General features: G+C 56.7%; 2 protein-coding genes across 3 annotated transcripts in view; both read right to left on the minus strand.

Annotated features, from left to right (window-relative positions):
* chadla (chondroadherin-like a) overlaps window positions 1–3,516 on the minus strand; it is a 5,241-nt gene extending 1,725 nt beyond the window's left edge. Inside the window, 7 exon segments of the mRNA XM_060074787.1 lie at window positions 155–247; window positions 249–393; window positions 762–907; window positions 1,144–1,299; window positions 1,930–2,124; window positions 2,299–2,457; window positions 2,866–3,516. Coding sequence (XP_059930770.1) covers window positions 155–247; window positions 249–393; window positions 762–907; window positions 1,144–1,299; window positions 1,930–2,124; window positions 2,299–2,457 — 894 coding nt within the window. The 5' untranslated portion in view covers window positions 2,866–3,516.
* A 707-nt stretch (window positions 3,517–4,223) lies between these two features.
* rangap1a (RAN GTPase activating protein 1a) lies at window positions 4,224–18,345 on the minus strand. Of its 2 annotated transcripts, none has more exons than XM_060068530.1 (16): window positions 18,056–18,345; window positions 16,945–17,062; window positions 15,799–15,926; window positions 13,497–13,556; window positions 12,429–12,608; window positions 12,145–12,279; window positions 11,401–11,559; window positions 10,781–10,894; window positions 9,576–9,675; window positions 9,382–9,466; window positions 8,045–8,219; window positions 7,777–7,893; window positions 7,007–7,112; window positions 6,118–6,206; window positions 5,585–5,706; window positions 4,224–4,360 (listed from the first exon to the last, which is right to left on the minus strand). In XM_060068530.1, the coding sequence occupies exons 2-16, from the start codon at window positions 17,054–17,056 to the stop codon at window positions 4,279–4,281; spliced, it is 1,764 nt and encodes a 587-aa protein (XP_059924513.1). In that variant the 5' UTR covers window positions 17,057–17,062; window positions 18,056–18,345; the 3' UTR covers window positions 4,224–4,278. The 2 variants fall into 2 exon arrangements, with proteins under 2 accessions (XP_059924513.1, XP_059924521.1); XM_060068538.1 differs by having other exon boundaries at window positions 4,240–4,360; window positions 5,541–5,706; window positions 18,056–18,210.
* Between the last annotated feature and the right edge of the window lie 30 nt (window positions 18,346–18,375).

Here is an 18,375-nt window from a genome sequence, read left to right on the forward strand (position 1 = left end):
CAGACAGATGAACATCAGTAGCTATCTTTGGGACGATGTGGTGCTGCTCAGTAGATGATTGAGGCTCATGATTCACACCAACCCACGACCTTCCTTTCTATAATCAAACAAATGCTTTAGTATCCGTCTGCCCCCCTGGGGGGGGGGGTCTTACCGTGAGGTTGAGGCTGAGCAGCGCGGTGGGCCCCCTGGGGGGCTCTGGGCAGCGCAGCTGGTTGTGGCTGAGGTCCAGGTGGGTGAGGCGGGGGGGCCCGGGTCAGGGCCGTGTCCGACAGGTCCTGCAGGGACATGTGGTCCAGGAGGAGGGAGGTGAGCCGGGGCAGGGCCACCGCCTCCTCCCCCAGGTAGGTCATGGGGTTGGAGCCCATGTCCAGACGGGTGAGGGCCGGGAGCCTGGGGGGGGGGGGGGGGCAGAGGAGACACTCAGCGCTCTGGCCGCTATGGCAACCAGTCCCCCCACTCTACACTCCTCTTACTGGGACCTTCCACTGGGAGGGCTGTGGGACTGGTGTTGGAGCGGCTAGAGGGTAAGTGAACCCTGTTGACCTCATAGAGTAAGGGCTGTATTACCGGGTCTAGTCCTACCGGGTCTGGACCTACCGGGTCCTACCGGGTCTGGTCCTACCGGGTCTGGTCCTACCGGGTCTGGTCCTACCGGGTCTGGTCCTACCGGGTCTAGTCCTACCGGGTCAGGGTCCTACCGGGTCTAGTCCTACCGGGTCTAGTCCTACCGGGTCTGGTCCTACCGGGTCTGGTCCTACCGGGTCAGAGTCTCGGTGGGGAAGAACTGCAGCTCGTTGTGGTCCAGGCTGAGGCGTCCCAGGGACAGCAAGCCGGCGAAGGCCTCAGGGGCCAGGTTGTTGATGGAGTTGTGGCTCAGGCGGAGCCACTGGATGTTCTGCAGGCCCTGGGGTCACACGGGGTCACAGGGGGTCACGTAGGGTCACAGGGGGTCACGTAGGGTCACAGGGGGTCACGTAGGGTCACAGGGGGTCACGTGGGGTCACAGGGGGTCACGTAGGGTCACAGGGGGTCACGTGGGGTCACGTGGGGATCACACGGGGATCGTTTGTCAGTCCCTTAAATGTAGGTGAGGTAGACCGGTGTGTGCGTGTGCGTGTGTGTGTGTGTGTGTGTGTGTACCTGGAAGGCCATGTTGGGCAGGTAGACCAGCTGGTTGTGGCTGAGCTGCAGCAGGTTGAGGAAGCCCAGCTGCATGAAGGCTCCAGGCTGGACCTCCTCCACGCGGTTGTGGTCCAACAGGAGCTCCTTCAGGGAGGACAGCCCGTCGAAGGCCTCCTGGGACAGACAGGTAGGACTGGATGAAACCAACATCAGTACATTTTACAAGTCTCTCTCTCCAGGTAGAGTGAGCTCTGTGTGTGTGTGTGTGTGTGTGTGTGTGTGTGTGTGTGTGTGTGTGTGTGTGAGTGAGTGAGTGAGTGAGTGAGTGAGTGAGTGAGAGAGAGAGTGAGTGAGTGTTATGGTTAGGGTTACCAATCACAGGTGAATCAGAGGCGAGAAAGGGGGTACGTGCCCCTACCATCCTACGAAAAAAAGATTTGCTCACAGGGTGGAACATAGAACCCGGGAAACATAGGACCCGAGGGACATAGGACCCGGGGGACATAGGTACGCTCCCCATGGCCAGCCGTGACTATTGTAAATCCAAATTGCTTCACAGAACACTTCGACTGAGGGTTCACCGCTGTGGTCGGGGGTTTTATTATTTTGACAGCCTATTCTAGTAGGAAGTGGTGGTTACGGTGAGACATTGCACCCACACTGTCGCGTGCAACACCGACTTCCTCACACATCCCGATGGCACTGACTGGCCGCTTTGGGCGCCCCCCTGTGGTGAAAACACCGAACAACAGGCTGCTCTATCCAGGGGGGGCCAGAGGAACGTTCCCGTCCCGACCCTCTAACCTGGTACAAGATGTCGATGTTATTGTAGGCCAGGTTGAGGGAGACCACGCGGCCCAGGGTTCGGAAGGCGCCCTCCTTCACGTGCACGAGGCCGCAGCGCTGCAGGTCGAGGTGCGTCAGGTAGGGCGTGTGGAGGAAGGCGCCCCGGGGCAGCATGTGCAGGTGGTTCCCGCGCAGGTCAAGCTTCAGGGTGATCTGGAGCGGTGGGCCGCAAACACGAAGATAAGACAACGAGTCGCCTCACACTGTTCACTGGTTGTTGCGGCTACTGGAATGAATTAGGTTGAAAGAGGAAGTCTTTCCACATGTTCAATCAATAGAAAATGAACCTAAATTGACTATTTTATAGAAAATGTAAATAGGTCTTACTTCGTCCACAGTGGACGGCACCTCGGTCAGGTTCTTGCCCACGCAGGCGACGGTGAGTTTGGCGCGGTCACATGTGCACATTTTGGGGCATTTGCCAGCTTCCACCGCAGCGTCCAAAGAGAGGAGAGCTCCGAATATAAAGACGCAGAAGAATGTCATCTGTACAAACAGGAGGTCAGGTGGATAATTCAGAGGAACCAAACAGTATCTCTCAGTTTGAAGAGGTAACGGATTCAAATGCATTTCGTTATCAACCTCTACTCAAATGTAGGTCAGAATCAGAATCAGAATGGATTTAATTGCCAAGAAGGGTTTTACACCAACCAGGAATTTGGCTCGTTGAATAAGGTGCATTAAGACAATAACAATGAACAATGAACATACAGTGAAACAGTCAAACAGGTGCGACTGAAGTTAATTTGTGAAATGCTTTTACTTGACCATTGTACAAGCGTCCATCCCTTTATTTGCAGTTCGACATATCTATTTGATTCAATACATTGTTTGACCTGTTAATCACAAAACCGGTAAGACTTACTGGCAGAACAAACATCACAATCCCCTTACCTCGTTTGTAAAAGTAAAGCCCAAGTTGGTAGTTCAAAAATCCTCAGTGATATGGGGGCTCAGTCTCCAGCGTCCGACCTCATCCAGTGCGCTCCTCCAGCGACGGGCCTCAGACGGGCCTCAGACGGCCAACACGGGGCTGGGACATTCCTCCGGGCTGACCCTCGGCTGTGCTCCACTCAGTTCAAATTAACACCCTCGTTCTACATTTTCTTGCTAGATCAAAGAGAACAGCCCTGTTGGACCTCGGCCAAAGCATGTTTGAAAACCCCGACGGTAAATGTGGTGCGAGAGACATTTAGTGACGACAGTCGAGGCTGACTTTTTTATTTTTAACGGACAAATGGCAATTTATACTTTGTCCCTTTGTAACATTTTATTTGTTGCATGTTCACACAATTCACACATTTACATATTAAAGTTTTTTTTTTGTGTATTATTATTCTTTTTGTTTAACTTGTTGATTAAACACTCAATATAAAATAAAGGTTAATAGTCCTAAGGAAGGTCCCCTGAAATTAAGGTTTATAAAACGAAGAGCGCCATCACCGCGCGGGTTTGTGCGTTTCTCCGACAGACTTCTGCTGTGTGATCGAGTCCCAGAAGTGTGTGTGTGTGTAGGGGGGGGGGGGGGGGGGTTAGACCAGGTCCAGGGGGGGGGGGGTTAGACCAGGTCCAGGGGGGGGGGGGGGGTTAGACCCCGTCCACCGGCTCCAGGGCCTTGCTGTTGCTACGGAGACCAGACAACAGTCAGACAACAGTCACCTGGGTTACACCAGGTCCAGGGGGGGGGGGTTAGACCAGGTCCAGGGGGGGGGGGGGGGGTTAGACCAGGTCCAGGGGGGGGGGGGGGTTAGACCAGGTCCAGGGGGGGGGGGTTAGACCAGGTCCAGGGAGGGGGGTTAGACCAGGTCCAGGGGGGTGGGGGGTTAGACCAGGTCCAGTGGGGGGGGGGTTAGACCAGGTCCAGGGGGGGGACCGCCGGGTCCATGACGGGGTCTCCTGGTGTCCGGTCCTACTCCAGTCAGGACCTCACGCCCAGGAACACAGGACGCCCCGCTGGCTGCTGGAGGCCTGGGTCCTGGGGGGTGGGGGCTGGACTGGGTCCTGGGGGGGGGGACTGGCCTGGGTCCTGGGGGGTGGGGGGCTGGACTGGGTCCTGGGGGGTTGAGGACTAGTTTGGGGTCCTGGGGAAGGGTTGAGCTGGCGTCCCTCTGCCCCCCCCTCCAGGGTCCGGTCTGAGGGTTCCTTCCTTCATTAGGGGGGGGGGGGGGGGGGGGGGGGGGTATTGTCTCTAGTGGTGAGGGGGGGGGGCCATCTGCCCCCCCCTCCAGGGTCCGGTCTGAGGGTTCCTTCCTTCATTAGGGGGGGGGGGGGGGGTATTGTCTCTAGTGGTGAGGGGGGGGGGGGCCCTCAGCTCCCCCCCTGGAGGCCCTGCAGGGTGGTCTGCAGCCCGCTGCGGGCCCCGTCCACCGGCTCCAGGGCCTTGCTGTTGCTACGGAGACCAGACAACAGTCAGACAACAGTCAGACAACAGTCATCACAGATATGTAGAAAGAAACTACCCAAGAACAGCCGTGAGTTGCAGAGTGGTTTAACCCCCCGTGAGGTGCAGAGTGGTTAACCCGTGAGGTGCAGAGTGGTTTAACCCCCAGTGAGGTGCAGAGTGGTTTAACCCCAGTGAGGTGCAGAGTGGTTTAACCCGTGAGGTGCAGAGTGGTTTAACCCGTGAGGTGCAGAGTGGTTTAACCCCCCGTGAGGTGCAGAGTGGTTTAACCCGTGAGGTGCAGAGTGGTTTAACCCCCAGTGAGGTGCAGAGTGGTTTAACCCCCAGTGAGGTGCAGAGTGGTTTAACCCGTGAGGTGCAGAGTGGTTTAACCCCCAGTGAGGTGCAGAGTGGTTTAACCCCCAGTGAGGTGCAGAGTGGTTTAACCCCCAGTGAGGTGCAGAGTGGTTTAACCCGTGAGGTGCAGAGTGGTTTAACCCGTGAGGTGCAGAGTGGTTTAACCCCCAGTGAGGTGCAGAGTGGTTTAACCCCCAGTGAGGTGCAGAGTGGTTTAACCCCCAGTGAGGTTGCAGAGTGGTTTAACCCCAGTGAGGTGCAGAGTGGTTTAACCCCCAGTGAGGTGCAGAGTGGTTTAACCCCCAGTGAGGTGCAGAGTGGTTTAACCCCCAGTGAGGTGCAGAGTGGTTTAACCCCCAGTGAGGTGCAGAGTGGTTTAACCCCCAGTGAGGTGCAGAGTGGTTTAACCCGTGAGGTGCAGAGTGGTTTAACCCCAGTGAGGTGCAGAGTGGTTTAACCCGTGAGGTGCAGAGTGGTTTAACCCGTGAGGTGCAGAGTGGTTTAACCCCCAGTGAGGGTGCAGAGTGGTTTAACCCGTGAGGTGCAGAGTGGTTTAACCCCCAGTGAGGTGCAGAGTGGTTTAACCCGTGAGGTGCAGAGTGGTTTAACCCGTGAGGTGCAGAGTGGTTTAAACCCGTGAGGTGCAGAGTGGTTTAACCCGTGAGGTGCAGAGTGGTTTAACCCGTGAGGTGCAGAGTGGTTTAACCCGTGAGGTGCAGAGTGGTTTAACCCGTGAGGTGCAGAGTGGTTTTTTCCCAGCGGCCCCAGCGTTGTGAACATGTGACATGCGACAGAGCGGCCCTGAGGCCCCTGGGGGGGGGGGGGGGGGTACCTTGGTGGGGCCCGGCCTCATGTCAGACCCGGTCCGGCCCTTACCGGGACATGAAGGCCTCCAGCACGGCCACGCTCTCCCGGGGGAAGTAGTCCTGACGCACCACGTGCTCCAGGGCCTCCAGCTGGCCCGGGACCACCCGCACCGGCTTCACCTTGTCCTCGCTCTGGGGGGGGGAGAGGGGGGACACAGGGGGGGAGAGGGGGGGGACACAGGGGGGGAGAGGGGGGGGACACAGGGGGGAGAGGGGGGGGACACAGGGGGGGAGAGGGGGGGGGACACAGGGGGGGGAGAGGGGGGGACACAGGGGGGGAGAGGGGGGGGGACACAGGGGGACATGAGTGACATGGGCCCGACTCAGGTTCTGCCTCTGAAGCCGTGGTGGAGGTAGGGCAGTGTTGCTGCTCAGGCTGCCCCCCCCCCCCCCCTGAACCTGTCTGACTGTAGACGGCCCCCCCTCTAGAGGGCAGCCCCCGCCCACAGCTCATCACAGGGCCAGCCCTGGACCAGGATCAGTCTGATCCACTGTAGACCCTCTCCTGATCAGACCGGGGGGGTCCTCTGAACTCCAGCGTACCTTAATGAGCCCCAGCAGCACCAGCAGACACGAGACGAAGTCGTAGCCCTGGAAGGAGGGGCTGGAGAAGGCCTTCCTCAGGACGCCGTCTGAGGAGAAGAGAGAGGACCACCCGCTGCTCCAGGTCAGGGCTCGGGGGGGGGGGGGGGTCCAGGACAGGGCTCAGGGGGGGGGGGGGGGGGGGGGGTCCAGGACAGGGGAGGGGGGTCCAGGACAGGGCTCAGGGGGTGGTCCAGGACAGGGCTCAGGGGGGGGGGTCCAGGACAGGGGAGGGGGGGGGGGTCCAGGACAGGGCTCAGGGGGGGGGGGGGGGGTCCAGGACAGGGCTCAGGGGGGGGGGGGGGGGTCCAGGACAGGGGAGGGGGGGGTCCAGGACAGGGGAGGGGGGGGGGGGGTCCAGGACAGGGGAGGGGGGTCCAGTACAGGGGGGGGGGTCCAGGACAGGGGAGGGGGGTCCTCAGGCACCACCGCCCCCCCCAGGACCGACCGGCCCAGCCCTCTCTCACTAGTTGGACTGTGTGTGTGTCTGTGTCTGTGTGTCTGTGTCTGTCTGTGTCTGTCTGTGTGTGTCTGTGTGTGTCTGTGTCTGTGTGTGTCTGTGTCTGTGTGTGTCTGTGTCTGTGTGTGTCTGTGTCTGTGTCTGTGTGTGTCTGTGTCTGTGTGTCTGTGTGTGTCTGTGTCTGTGTGTCTGTGTGTGTCTGTGTGTCTGTGTGTCTGTGTGTCTGTGTGTCTGTGTGTCTGTGTGTCTGTGTGTCTGTGTGTGTCTGTGTGTGTCTGTGTGTGTCTGTGTGTCTGTGTGTCTGTGTGTGTCTGTGTGTCTGTGTGTGTCTGTGTGTCTGTGTGTGTCTGTGTCTGTGTGTCTGTGTGTGTCTGCGTGTGCGTGTCTCACCGATGCTGTCCAGGACGGCCGTCTTCACCTCCTGGTTCTCCTCCTTGTAGACGGAGGCGATGCTGAGGAAGGCGCGGGCCGTCTTCATGGCGTCGGAGAGGTCCACCTGACGGGCGAGAGGGCACCCTGCAGCTCAGGAGCCATGTGGGAGCGCAAGGACGCCTACATTCGCTTTGTGTTGCCAGTTTGGGCATATTTCCCGTCTTTCCAGCCTAATTAAAAGTAGCCAAATAGGGCAGGACAGTTGGCCCACTCTGGCCACACTCCTAACAGCCAAGATGATTCCGAGGGATGTTTTGTTTTTAGAAGAACACTCTCCACAGATAGGCTGGGAATGGTTGGGAATGGTCTATGTTCAAATGAAGGATCATTACAGGCCCTTTCATTTAAGGGACCTTGTGGACCTTTATTATATGTATTAAATATCCAGAAGAGCAAAGAAATAAAATGATGGAATTATAATTAAGTTGATGTGAGTTGATGTGAATGTAAGGTTGTGTTAAATGGTCACATGATATCCTCTCATATCGATCGCATGCCCCTGAATCGAATCGCGCCAAACTTTTGATATCGGCAAACATCGTATCGTTGTCCAATGAATCGATTTAATATCGTATCGTGATGGAACCAGAGATACACCCCTAGTGGAGGTGTGTGTGTGTGTGTGTGTGTGTGTGTGTGTGTGTGTGTGTGTGTGTGTGTGTGTGTGTGTGTGTGTGTGTGTGTGTGTGTGTGTGTGTGTGTGTGTGTGTGCGCGCGTGTGTGTTCACCTGCTCCTCGATGAGTAGAGCCCTCTTGGCCCCTAGTTTGAGCAGCTTGTCCGGCGAGGGGAAGCTGAGGAAGGACGACACGTCAGGGGGGCGCGGGGCCGAGGCCGGGGTGGAGACCTGGAGAGAACATCACAGTGAGACACACGGACAGGAGGGGGCCGTCTGCCCCGGGGCCCGGGAGCGGACCCCCGGGGCCCGGGAGCGGACCCCCGGGGCCCGGGGGGAAACCAGAGAGAATGGCATGGTTGTGGCACACAGGATCTCTTGCCTTTACTCCAGGGCTTTCATCCTCCTCTTCCTCCTCCTCCTCCTCATCCTCTTGGTCATCATCTTCTTCCTCCCCATCTTCCTCTTCCTCCTCCTCCTCTACACCTTCTTCATCCGTCTCCTCATCGTCATCATCATCATCATCGTCGTCGACTTCTGGCTCACCCTCGTCATCACTGCAGCAAAACAAACAAGTTAGTGTCTTTATTATTATATCAGCAGGTCACTGGTCCCCCCCCAGCAGGTCACTGGTCCCTCCCAGCAGGTCACTGGTCCCCCCCAGCAGGTCACTGGTCCCCCCCAGCAGGTCACTGGTCCCTCCCAGCAGGTCACTGGTCCCTCCCAGCAGGTCACTGGTCCCTCTCAGCAGGTCACTGGTCCCTCCCAGCAGGTCACTGGTCCCTCCCAGCAGGTCACTGGTCCCCTCCCAGCAGGTCACTGGTCCCTCCCAGCAGGTCACTGGTCCCCTCCCAGCAGGTCACTGGTCCCTCCCAGCAGGTCACTGGTCCCCTCCCAGCAGGTCACTGGTCCCCTCCCAGCAGGTCACTGGTCCCCTCCCAGCAGGTCACTGGTCCCCTCCCAGCAGGTCACTGGTCCCTCCCAGCAGGTCACTGGTCCCTCTCAGCAGGTCACTGGTCCCTCCCCAGCAGGTCACTGGTCCCTCCCAGCAGGTCACTGGTCCCTCCCAGCAGGTCACTGGTCCCCCCCAGCAGGTCACTGGTCCCTCCCAGCAGGTCACTGGTCCCTCTCAGCAGGTCACTGGTCCCTCCCAGCAGGTCACTGGTCCCTCCCAGCAGGTCACTGGTCCCCCCCCAGCAGGTCACTGGTCCCTCCCAGCAGGTCACTGGTGCCCCCCAGCAGGTCACTGGTCCCTCCCAGCAGGTCACTGGTCCCCCCCCAGCAGGTCACTGGTCCCCCCCTAGCAGGTCACTGGTCCCTCCCAGCAGGTCACTGGTCCCTCCCAGCAGGTCACTGGTCCCTCCCAGCAGGTCACTGGTCCCCTCCCAGCAGGTCACTGGTCCCCTCCCAGCAGGTCACTGGTCCCCCCCCAGGAGGTCACTGGTCCCCCCCCAGCAGCTCACTGGTCCCCCCCCAGGAGGTCACTGGTCCCTCCCAGCAGGTCACTGGTCCCCCCCCCAGGAGGTCACTGGTCCCTCCCAGCAGGTCACTGGTCCCCCCCCAGGAGGTCACTGGTCCCCCCCCAGGAGGTCACTGGTCCCCCCCCAGCAGCTCACTGGTCCCCCCCCAGGAGGTCACTGGTCCCCCCCCAGGAGGTCACTGGTCCCCCCCAGCAGCTCACTGGTCCCCCCCCAGCAGCTCACTGGTCCCCCCTCTCACCTGAGGGAGCCCAGCAGGTCTCCTATCTTCATACTCTGCATGGCCTCCTTCAGCGCCTCGCAGCCTTCCACCCCCAGAGCGTTCCCTACACAGGAGGGGACAGGAGCTCAGAGCGCTACATCCTCCACAGCCATGGTCTTTATACTGGGTCAGGTGCCTCAGAGCCCTCGGTGGGAGGGAGGGAGGGTCCCTACCGTTGAGGTCCAGCTTCTCCAGGTGGGTCTTGCTCTTCACTGCGTGGGCCAGTGCCAGAGCGGCCTCCTCTGTGATCTCCCCAAACGACAGGTTCAGCTCCTGGTCAGAGAGGGAGCAGGGCAGGAGATCACAGTCTGACGCGTGTGCAGCGCACACCGCCCGGCTCCAGCAGGTGTGCTCTGCTCGTTACCACAGGTGTGTCTCTGCTCGTTACCACAGGTGTGACTCTGCTCGTTACCACAGGTGTGCCTCTGCTCGTTACCACAGGTGTGCCTCTGCTCGTTACCACAGGTGTGACTCTGCTCGTTACCACAGGTGTGTCTCTGCTCGTTACCACAGGTGTGCCTCTGCTCGTTACCACAGGTGTGCCTCTGCTCGTTACCACAGGTGTGTCTCTGCTCGTTACCACAGGTGTGTCTCTGCTCGTTACCACAGGTGTGCCTCTGCTCGTTACCACAGGTGTGCCTCTGCTCGTTACCACAGGTGTGCTTCTGCTCGTTACCACAGGTGTGCCTCTGCTCGTTACCACAGGTGTGTCTCTGCTCGTTACCACAGGTGTGTCTCTGCTCGTTACCACAGGTGTGTCTCTGCTCGTTACCACAGGTGTGTCTCTGCTCGTTACCACAGGTGTGTCTCTGCTCGTTACCACAGGTGTGTCTCTGCTCGTTACCACAGGTGTGTCTCTGCTCGTTACTACAGGTGTGTCTCTGCTCGTTACTACAGGTGTGTTTCTGCTCGTTACTACAGGTGTGCTTCTGCTCGTTACTACAGGTGTGCTTCTGCTCGTTACTACAGGTGTGTCTCTGCTCGTTACCACAGGTGTGTTTCTGCTCGTTACTACAGGTGTGCTTCTGCTCGTTACTACAGGTGTGTCTCTGCTCGTTACCACAGGTGTGTTTCTGCTCGTTACTACAGGTGTGTCTCTGCTCGTTACCACAGGTGTGTTTCTGCTCGTTGCCACAGGTGTGCTTCTGCTCGTTACTACAGGTGTGTCTCTGCTCGTTACTACAGGTGTGTTTCTGCTTGTTACCACAGGTGTGCTTCTGCTCGTTACTACAGGTGTGTCTCTGCTCGTTACCACAGGTGTGTTTCTGCTCGTTACTACAGGTGTGTCTCTGCTCGTTACTACAGGTGTGTTTCTGCTCGTTACCACAGGTGTGCTTCTGCTCGTTACTACAGGTGTGCTGCGAGGGGTCGTTCTCACCTTGAGGATAGGGAGTCCTTCTGACACGGTTTCAGCGATGGCGATGGCCCCCTCCGACCGCACCAGACAGTCCCCGAAGTTGATCACCTGGACGCTGCGTAGGTGTTTCAGGGCCTGGGAGGAGTCGCGGAGTCAAAACGATTTACACAAACATATCTTTACACCGTTTTCTTGATCCTGACTCATTGGTTAGTCTGCTAGCCGAGACCAGCAGGACCAGACTAGCAAGAGATGGTCTGGGCCTAGACCAGACCCCCCCCTGGTCCTGGACCCGACACCTGGTCCTGGGCCTAGACCCGACCCCCCCTGGGCCTAGAGCAGACCCCCCCTGGGCCTAGAGCAGACCCCCCCTGGGCCTAGAGCAAACCTGTGGTCCTGGACCCGACTCCCCCTGGCCCTAGACCCGACCCCCCTGGTCCTAGACCCGCCCCCCCTGGGCCTAGACCCGACCCGTGGTCCTGGACCCGACCCGTGGTCCTGGACCAGACCCTTGGTCCCCCTCTGGTACCTGGTCCTGGACCCGACCCGTGGTCCTGGACCCGACCCGTGGTCCTGGACCCGACCCGTGGTCCTGGACCAGACCCGTGGTCCTGGACCAGACCCGTGGTCCCCCTCTCTACCTGGGCCATGGCGATGGCGCCCCTCTTGGTGAAGGTGTTGTCGTTGAGGTTGAGCACGCGGAGGCCGGCGTTGTGCTGCATGGCGGTGGCCAGCGCCGTCACCCCCGGGTGGTTGATGCCGTTCTGGGGCATGTGGACCTCCTCCAGGCTGCCCATGAGCTGAGGGGCAGAACACAGCTTTACTGAAGCAAGCTGCCTAATAACCAGTCTTCAGGTAGAGTATTCATCATTATTATTATACATTAAGCTAGGGGAAGGAACCGGACTGGAATGAATGGAAAGCAGGATAAGGGGTCAACGAGGTGATACAGGGTTAACGAGGTGATATAGGGTTAACGAGGTGATACAGGGTTAACGAGGTGATACAGGGTTAACGAGGTGATATAGGGTTAACGAGGTGATACAGGGTTAACGAGATGATACAGGGTTAACGAGGTGATATAGGGTTAACGAGGTGATATAGGGTTTAAGAGGCTATAACGGGTTAACGAGGTGATACAGGGTAAACGAGGTGATACAGGGTAAACGAGGTGATACAGGGTTAATGAGGTGATGTATAGTTAAAGAGGTGATAAGGGGTTAACAAGGTGATATAGAGTTAACGAGGCGATAGGGGCAGCACTCCGGCCCGCATTCAGCAGCACAGGACATTGGGTGGGCACAGAACGCAGAGTGTTAACCTGAGGAGGCCCAGCCCTCCAGAGCCCCTCCCTGGTCGCAGGGCGCCCCCCCGGAGCTTCGTACCTGGAAGGCCTGGGCCAGGGCCCTGGCGCCGTCGTTCTCCAGCCGGTTCCTGCCTGCGATGAACACCTTCAGCCTGAGGGGGGCGCCCAACGCACTCGACTTCTTATGGCACTCCGTCAGAGCTGCTGCCAAAATCTGAAACAATGAATAAAATACCACTTTATTGGGCGTTAACCTGATTGACCCGACATCAGTGTGATGCCAACAGCAGCGTGGTGTCGGTGGCGGTCGTCGTGGCGACGGACAGCAGCGTGGTGATGGAGGCGGTCGTCGTGGCGACTCACCTTGCCCCCGCCGATGCCCATGCCGCAGTTGTTGAGCTTCAGCTCCTGCAGCGTGTGGCAGGCGTGGCTCTTCAGCAGCCGCTCGATGCCCTTGACGCCGTCCGGCCCGAAGGCGTTGTCGCTGAGGTCCAGCACGCTGAGCCGGGCGCCGGCCGTCACCAGGGCGTCGCCCAGGGAGTTCTGGGGTTACAACAGAGACCACCGACTCAAACAACGGTTTGGAGGGGCGAGGGCAACCCAATAAAACAGCTTTGGGATCTCTCCCTCTCCCACCCTGTGAGCTGTGCTTCCTGAACCGGTTCTGTTCTGGGTTCTATATAAGGACCACGGCGTGTTTCCACGCGTTCTGAGAGGAACGATCGTAATGCGGGCGGCGTTATGTTCGGAGGGCGCACTGCTGTTCTTTAATTCAAACTGATGACCGATGGTCCAACTCCCCAGAACGGTTCACTACTAGATACACACCGTGTGTATATAAATCAGGATAAACACAGATTAAACAAAGGTTAACATTTCTGAAACGATCATTCCAATACTGTAGTGTAGGAGATCAAATTTATTTAAAACGATAAGCGGACAGATACTTGGACAGATACTGCTACCACATGGAGGCAGGAGATCCTCATGGCCAGTTCCCCGTGTTCTGGTGTGGTGTTCTGGTGTAGTGGTGGTGTGGTGTAGAGCTTAGATCGGGCCCAGAAAATCAAGCCTGACCCGGCCCGAGCCCGTGCACGTCGGGCCGGGTCGGGTCGGGTCGGGTCGGGTCGGGTCGGGTCGGGTCGGGTCGGGTCGGGTCGGGCCGGGTCGGGTCGGGTCGGGCCGGGCCGGGTCGGGTCGGGCCGGGCCGGGCCGGGTCGGGCCGGGTCGGGTCGGGTCGGGCCGGGCCGGGTCGGGTCGGGTCGGGCCGGGCCGGGCCGGGTCGGGTCGGGCCGGGTCGGGTCGGGCCGGGTCGGGTCGGGTCGGGTCGGGTCGGGCCGGGTCGGGCCGGGTCGGGCCGGGCCGGGCCGGGTCGGGTCGGGTCGGGCAGAGACTCTAAACTCTAGTGGGGTGTGACAGGGCAGGACCTACCAGGGCAGGGGGGATCTCAGAGCGCAGCCGGCCTGTGAACATATCACTCCAGTAGCAGCACTGAGGAGGGAGACGATGAGGAGCCATGTTAATACATTAGGACAGAGGTGTTCAAACTGGGAGGCTCCTCCCCTGGGGGGCGCGCCCCCCCTGAGTTCTTCAGGGGGGGCGCGACGTGAGAAAAAAATAAACCAGAAAAGTTACAGAATCAACACATAGACAAAGACGCGCTGTGTTCGATATCGTTCCCTATTCACCACTCACTATTCCCTTTATACTGTTCATGATATAGTGCACTATTTAGGGAACGAACAAACGAGCATTCGGACACTAAACATTTCTAAAAGTCATTTCGTTTTCGTTATTATCCGGAAAAACACGACTGCATTGCATTGTGGTATACGGGAGTAACATGTAGAGAACATCGTATGCTCACTCAAATTTGGGGTATTTTAAGTCCACTTTATAGTGCGTGAAATTTAACAATGAGAATTCGACCACCACTACAAAATGGCGAGCACCCTATATAGTGCACTATATCCGTGATAGGGAACGATTTCGATCACAGCTACGCAAACCCATTGCTCCTACTAAAGTTGAGGTGAGCTAAAAAAGGAGGCTAAACTGGCAGTTTACAGATTAAGATGTTCAAATGTATTTCAAAAACGTTAAGCAAAAACATGCTTAGATAAAGATGTTAAAATGTGTTAAGAAATGTGCTTAAAAACGCACAAAGATGTTTAGAATGTTTCAAAAATATGATCAGAGATGTTTAAAATATGATCAGAGATGTTTAAAATGTGTAAAATATGATCAGAGATGTTTAAAATATGATCAGAGTTGTTTAAAATATGATCAGAGAAGTTTAAAATGTGTAAAATAATGAAAGGATCTTTCAAAACACAGGGATTTTGAACATATGGGGGGGGGGGGGGCTCAGCTGAAATTTGTTCTCTGGGGGGGGGGCTCACTCTCTCATCCTTTGAAAACCCCTACATTAGTACAAACCAATGGGTGCTCCTCTTCACCAGCATCGCATCAAACCCGCCCCATATGAGATAAACGGTTTGATTGGCCAGACCCAGGCCTGGTCTGGAGGGCCTTAGTTAGTCTAACCTTAAATTGGCTCTTGGTCTGGGGGACCTTAGTTAGTCTGACCTTAAACTGGCTCTTGGCCTGGAGGGCCTTAGTTAGTCTGACCTTAAACTGGTTCTTGGTCTGGAGGGCCTTAGTTAGTCTAACCTTAAACTGGCTCTTGGTCTGGAGGGCCTTAGTTAGTCTGACCTTAAACTGGCTCTTGGTCTGGAGGGCCTTAGTTAGTCTGACCTTAAACTGGCTCTTGGTCTGGAGGGCCTTAGTTAGTCTGACCTTAAACTGGCTCTTGGTCTGGAGGGCCTTAGTCAGTCTAACCTTAAACTGGCCTTAGTTAGTCTGACCTTAAACTGGCCTTAGTTAGTCTGACCTTAAACTGGCTCTTGGTCTGGAGGGCCTTAGTTAGTCTGACCTTAAACTGGCTCTTGGTCTGGAGGGCCTTAGTCAGTCTAACCTTAAACTGGCTCTTGGTCTGGAGGGCCTTAGTTAGTCTAACCTTAAACTGGCTCTTGGTCTGGAGGGCCTTAGTTAGTCGAACCTTAAACTGGCTCTTGGTCTGGAGGGCCTTAGTTAGTCTGACCTTAAACTGGCTCTTGGTCTGGAGGGCCTTAGTCAGTCTAACCTTAAACTGGCTCTTGGTCTGGAGGGCCTTAGTTAGTCTGACCTTAAACTGGCTCTTGGTCTGGAGGGCCTTAGTTAGTCTAACCTTAAACTGGCTCTTGGTCTGGAGGGCCTTAGTTAGTCGAACCTTAAACTGGCTCTTGGTCTGGAGGGCCTTAGTTAGTCTGACCTTAAACTGGCTCTTGGTCTGGAGGGCCTTAGTTAGTCTGACCTTAAACTGGCTCTTGGTCTGGAGGGCCTTAGTCAGTCTAACCTTAAACTGGCTCTTGGTCTGGAGGGCCTTAGTTAGTCTAACCTTAAACTGGCTCTTGGTCTGGAGGGCCTTAGTTAGTCGGACCTTAAACTGGCTCTTGGTCTGGAGGGCCTTAGTTAGTCTGACCTTAAACTGGCTCTTGGTCTGGAGGGCCTTAGTCAGTCTAACCTTAAACTGGCTCTTGGTCTGGAGGGCCTTAGTTAGTCTAACCTTAAACTGGCTCTTGGTCTGGAGGGCCTTAGTTAGTCGAACCTTAAACTGGCTCTTGGTCTGGAGGGCCTTAGTTAGTCTGACCTTAAACTGGCTCTTGGTCTGGAGGGCCTTAGTTAGTCTGACCTTAAACTGGCTCTTGGTCTGGAGGGCCTTGGCGATGGCCTGCGCCGCCTCCACTCCGATCGTGTTCCCCTCCAGACGAAGGGCCTGCAGACCCTGGAACTCCTCGATCTCTTTCACTATCTCCTCCACTGGAGAGGGAGGGAGGAGGGGGGAGAGGGAGGGAGGAGGGGGGAGGGAGGAGGGGGGAGAGGGAGGGAGGAGAGGAGGGGAGAGGGGACAGGGACAGAAAACAGAAGCAGGCAAGCAGTTGTCAAGTCAGCGATAGGGACAGGTTCAAATATGTTTGTAATGGCGCTTTTCCACCGGACGGTTCGGTTCGCCTCAGTCCGGTCGGACGGGGCGATACAGCCCAGCTCAGTCCGGTAGGGACGGGGCAATACAGCCCAGCTCAGTCCGGTGGGGACGGGGCGATACAGCCCAGCTCAGTCCGGTGGGGACGGGGCGATACAGCCGCTCAGTTCCGAGGTCGCGTTTCCACCGTCTGACCGGCGTCTCTCTGGTGCTTGTGTACTACCCCGTCCGACCGGCGTCTCTCATGGTGCTAGTGTACTACCCCGTCCGACCGGCGTCTCTCATGGTGCTAGTGTACTACCCCGTCCGACCGGCGTCTCTCATGGTGCTAGTGTACTACCCCGTCCGACCGGCGTCTCTCATGGTGCTAGTGTACTACCCCGTCTCCGGCGTCTCTCATGGTGCTAGTGTACTACCCCGTCCGACCGGCGTCTCTCATGGTGCTAGTGTACTGCCCCGTCCGACCGGCGTCTCTCATGGTGATAGTGTACTGCCCCGTCCGACCGGCGTCTCTCATGGTGCTAGTGTACTACCCCGTCTCCGGCGTCTCTCATGGTGCTAGTGTACTACCCCGTCCGACCGGCGTCTCTCATGGTGCTAGTGTACTGCCCCGTCCGACCGGCGTCTCTCATGGTGCTAGTGTACTACCCCGTCCGACCGGCGTCTCTCATGGTGATAGTGTACTGCCCCGTCCGACCGGCGTCTCTCATGGTGCTAGTGTACTACCCCGTCTCCGGCGTCTCTCATGGTGCTAGTGTACTGCCCCGTCCGACCGGCGTCTCTCATGGTGCTAGTGTACTGCCCCGTCCGACCGGCGTCTCTCATGGTGCTAGTGTACCGCCCCGTCCGACTCACCGGACTGGGCGTTGTCCAGCTTCCGGCCCTGGCCCTTGTAGCTCAGCTCCCACTCCTCCACTCCGGTCTGGGCCAGGGAGTCGGCCAGCTGCCCAACAATATCGGTCGCCATGGGGGCCTGGATCGTGGACAAGTAAATTGTTAATTTTACGCCGATTGTATATATCAGCCATTATACAACTAAGTTTACTGCTTCCAATGATGGCTAAATATCTACTGTTTATTTTTTAAAGGAAATAAGGTTGGTTAAGGAGCAGTTATGTCTGAATAAAGACCACTAGATAAAAACTTTGTTCAGCAAAAACACATGACCACAGACTGTATGAAACACAGAGCAATAAAGAAAACACCACAACGCATCAAGTACACAACCGACAGTCAATGTAAACAACATGGAAACGCATAGAAACCGATGCAACGTTATTATACACTGGCATTAGGATGAAACCCACATACTGTCAGGGGATATCAGACCAGCCTCTATATGGAGGCTTTAGTGATCATTCAGACCTCCAGCCTCTATGTGGACCTTTAGTGATCTCTAGCCTCTATGTGGACCTTTCATGATCTCTAGCCTCTGTGTGGACCTTTAGTGATCTCCAGCCTCTATGTTGAGCCTTCAGTGATCTCCAGCCTCTATGTTGAGGCTTCAGTGATCTCCAGCCTCCAGGTTGAGGCTTTAGTGATCTCCAGCCTCTATGTGGAGGCTTTAGTCTCCTGAACAATGCATTCCCCGCCTCTGACCCAGTGAGCTGACAGCGCTGTTTACACCTGACCGGCTAGCTAGCTATGCTGCTAGGCTAGTAGCCCACTGGGTTCAGCAGAATACTGGTCTTTATAATAATATACCGGCATGTCAAAGCCCACAGGGACTCCAGAGGAGTCTGGCTGAAGAGATATTGTGTGCTATGTCGCTAGTAACGTGTGTGAGTGAACGTGCTAGCTAAAGAGCTACCAGGTAACAAGACGGCGGAGCGGCGCACGCTCGCGTGGCCCTCCGCTCTCACGTCCTCTCCATGGCAACCGTCCTTAACGGGTCCGGTCTCCGGTGCTCTCTCTACCGGAACACGGCCGAGGGTCAACGGAGTCTAATGTATGGATTTGAACTCACCACAGGAGTGTTTAATCAATACTTCAGCGGGTTTGTAGGAACGTTGGCAGATATTTCGAGCTTCGCACTCCCGCTCGCTCCTGACGTTTAAAACCGAACCGCTTGCAGGGAGTTGTAGTTCAATGCGCGTTCACAACACACGCTCTGCCTCCTCGATTTGTAGTTCAATGCACATCTTTCCGAAATCGTGTGGAATGGTTTCATATTCTGTTCAGTGAATCCACAACTTGTTTAAAATCAAAACGTATTTGATTAGGTGAGGCTGTATGCACTTCAACGATACCAACGTACTCGTAGTGAGTTTGATTTCCTGGTGTCCC

Source organism: Gadus macrocephalus, chromosome 2 (assembly GCF_031168955.1).
Source record: "Gadus macrocephalus chromosome 2, ASM3116895v1".
In the NCBI taxonomy this organism is placed as follows: Eukaryota; Metazoa; Chordata; class Actinopteri; order Gadiformes; family Gadidae; genus Gadus; species Gadus macrocephalus.

Coding starts and splice junctions, on each gene's coding strand:
- rangap1a (XM_060068530.1), bottom strand. CDS start 17,056: ATGGCGACCGATATTGTTGGGCAGCTGGCCGACTCCCTGGCCCAGACC. Junction 9,467..9,575: donor GGAGAAGCTGGACCTCAACG/GTAGGGACCCTC, acceptor CCTCCTGTGTAG/GGAACGCTCTGGGGGTGGAA. Junction 4,361..5,584: donor CTGGAGGCCTTCATGTCCCG/GTAAGGGCCGGA, acceptor TGGTCTCCGTAG/CAACAGCAAGGCCCTGGAGC.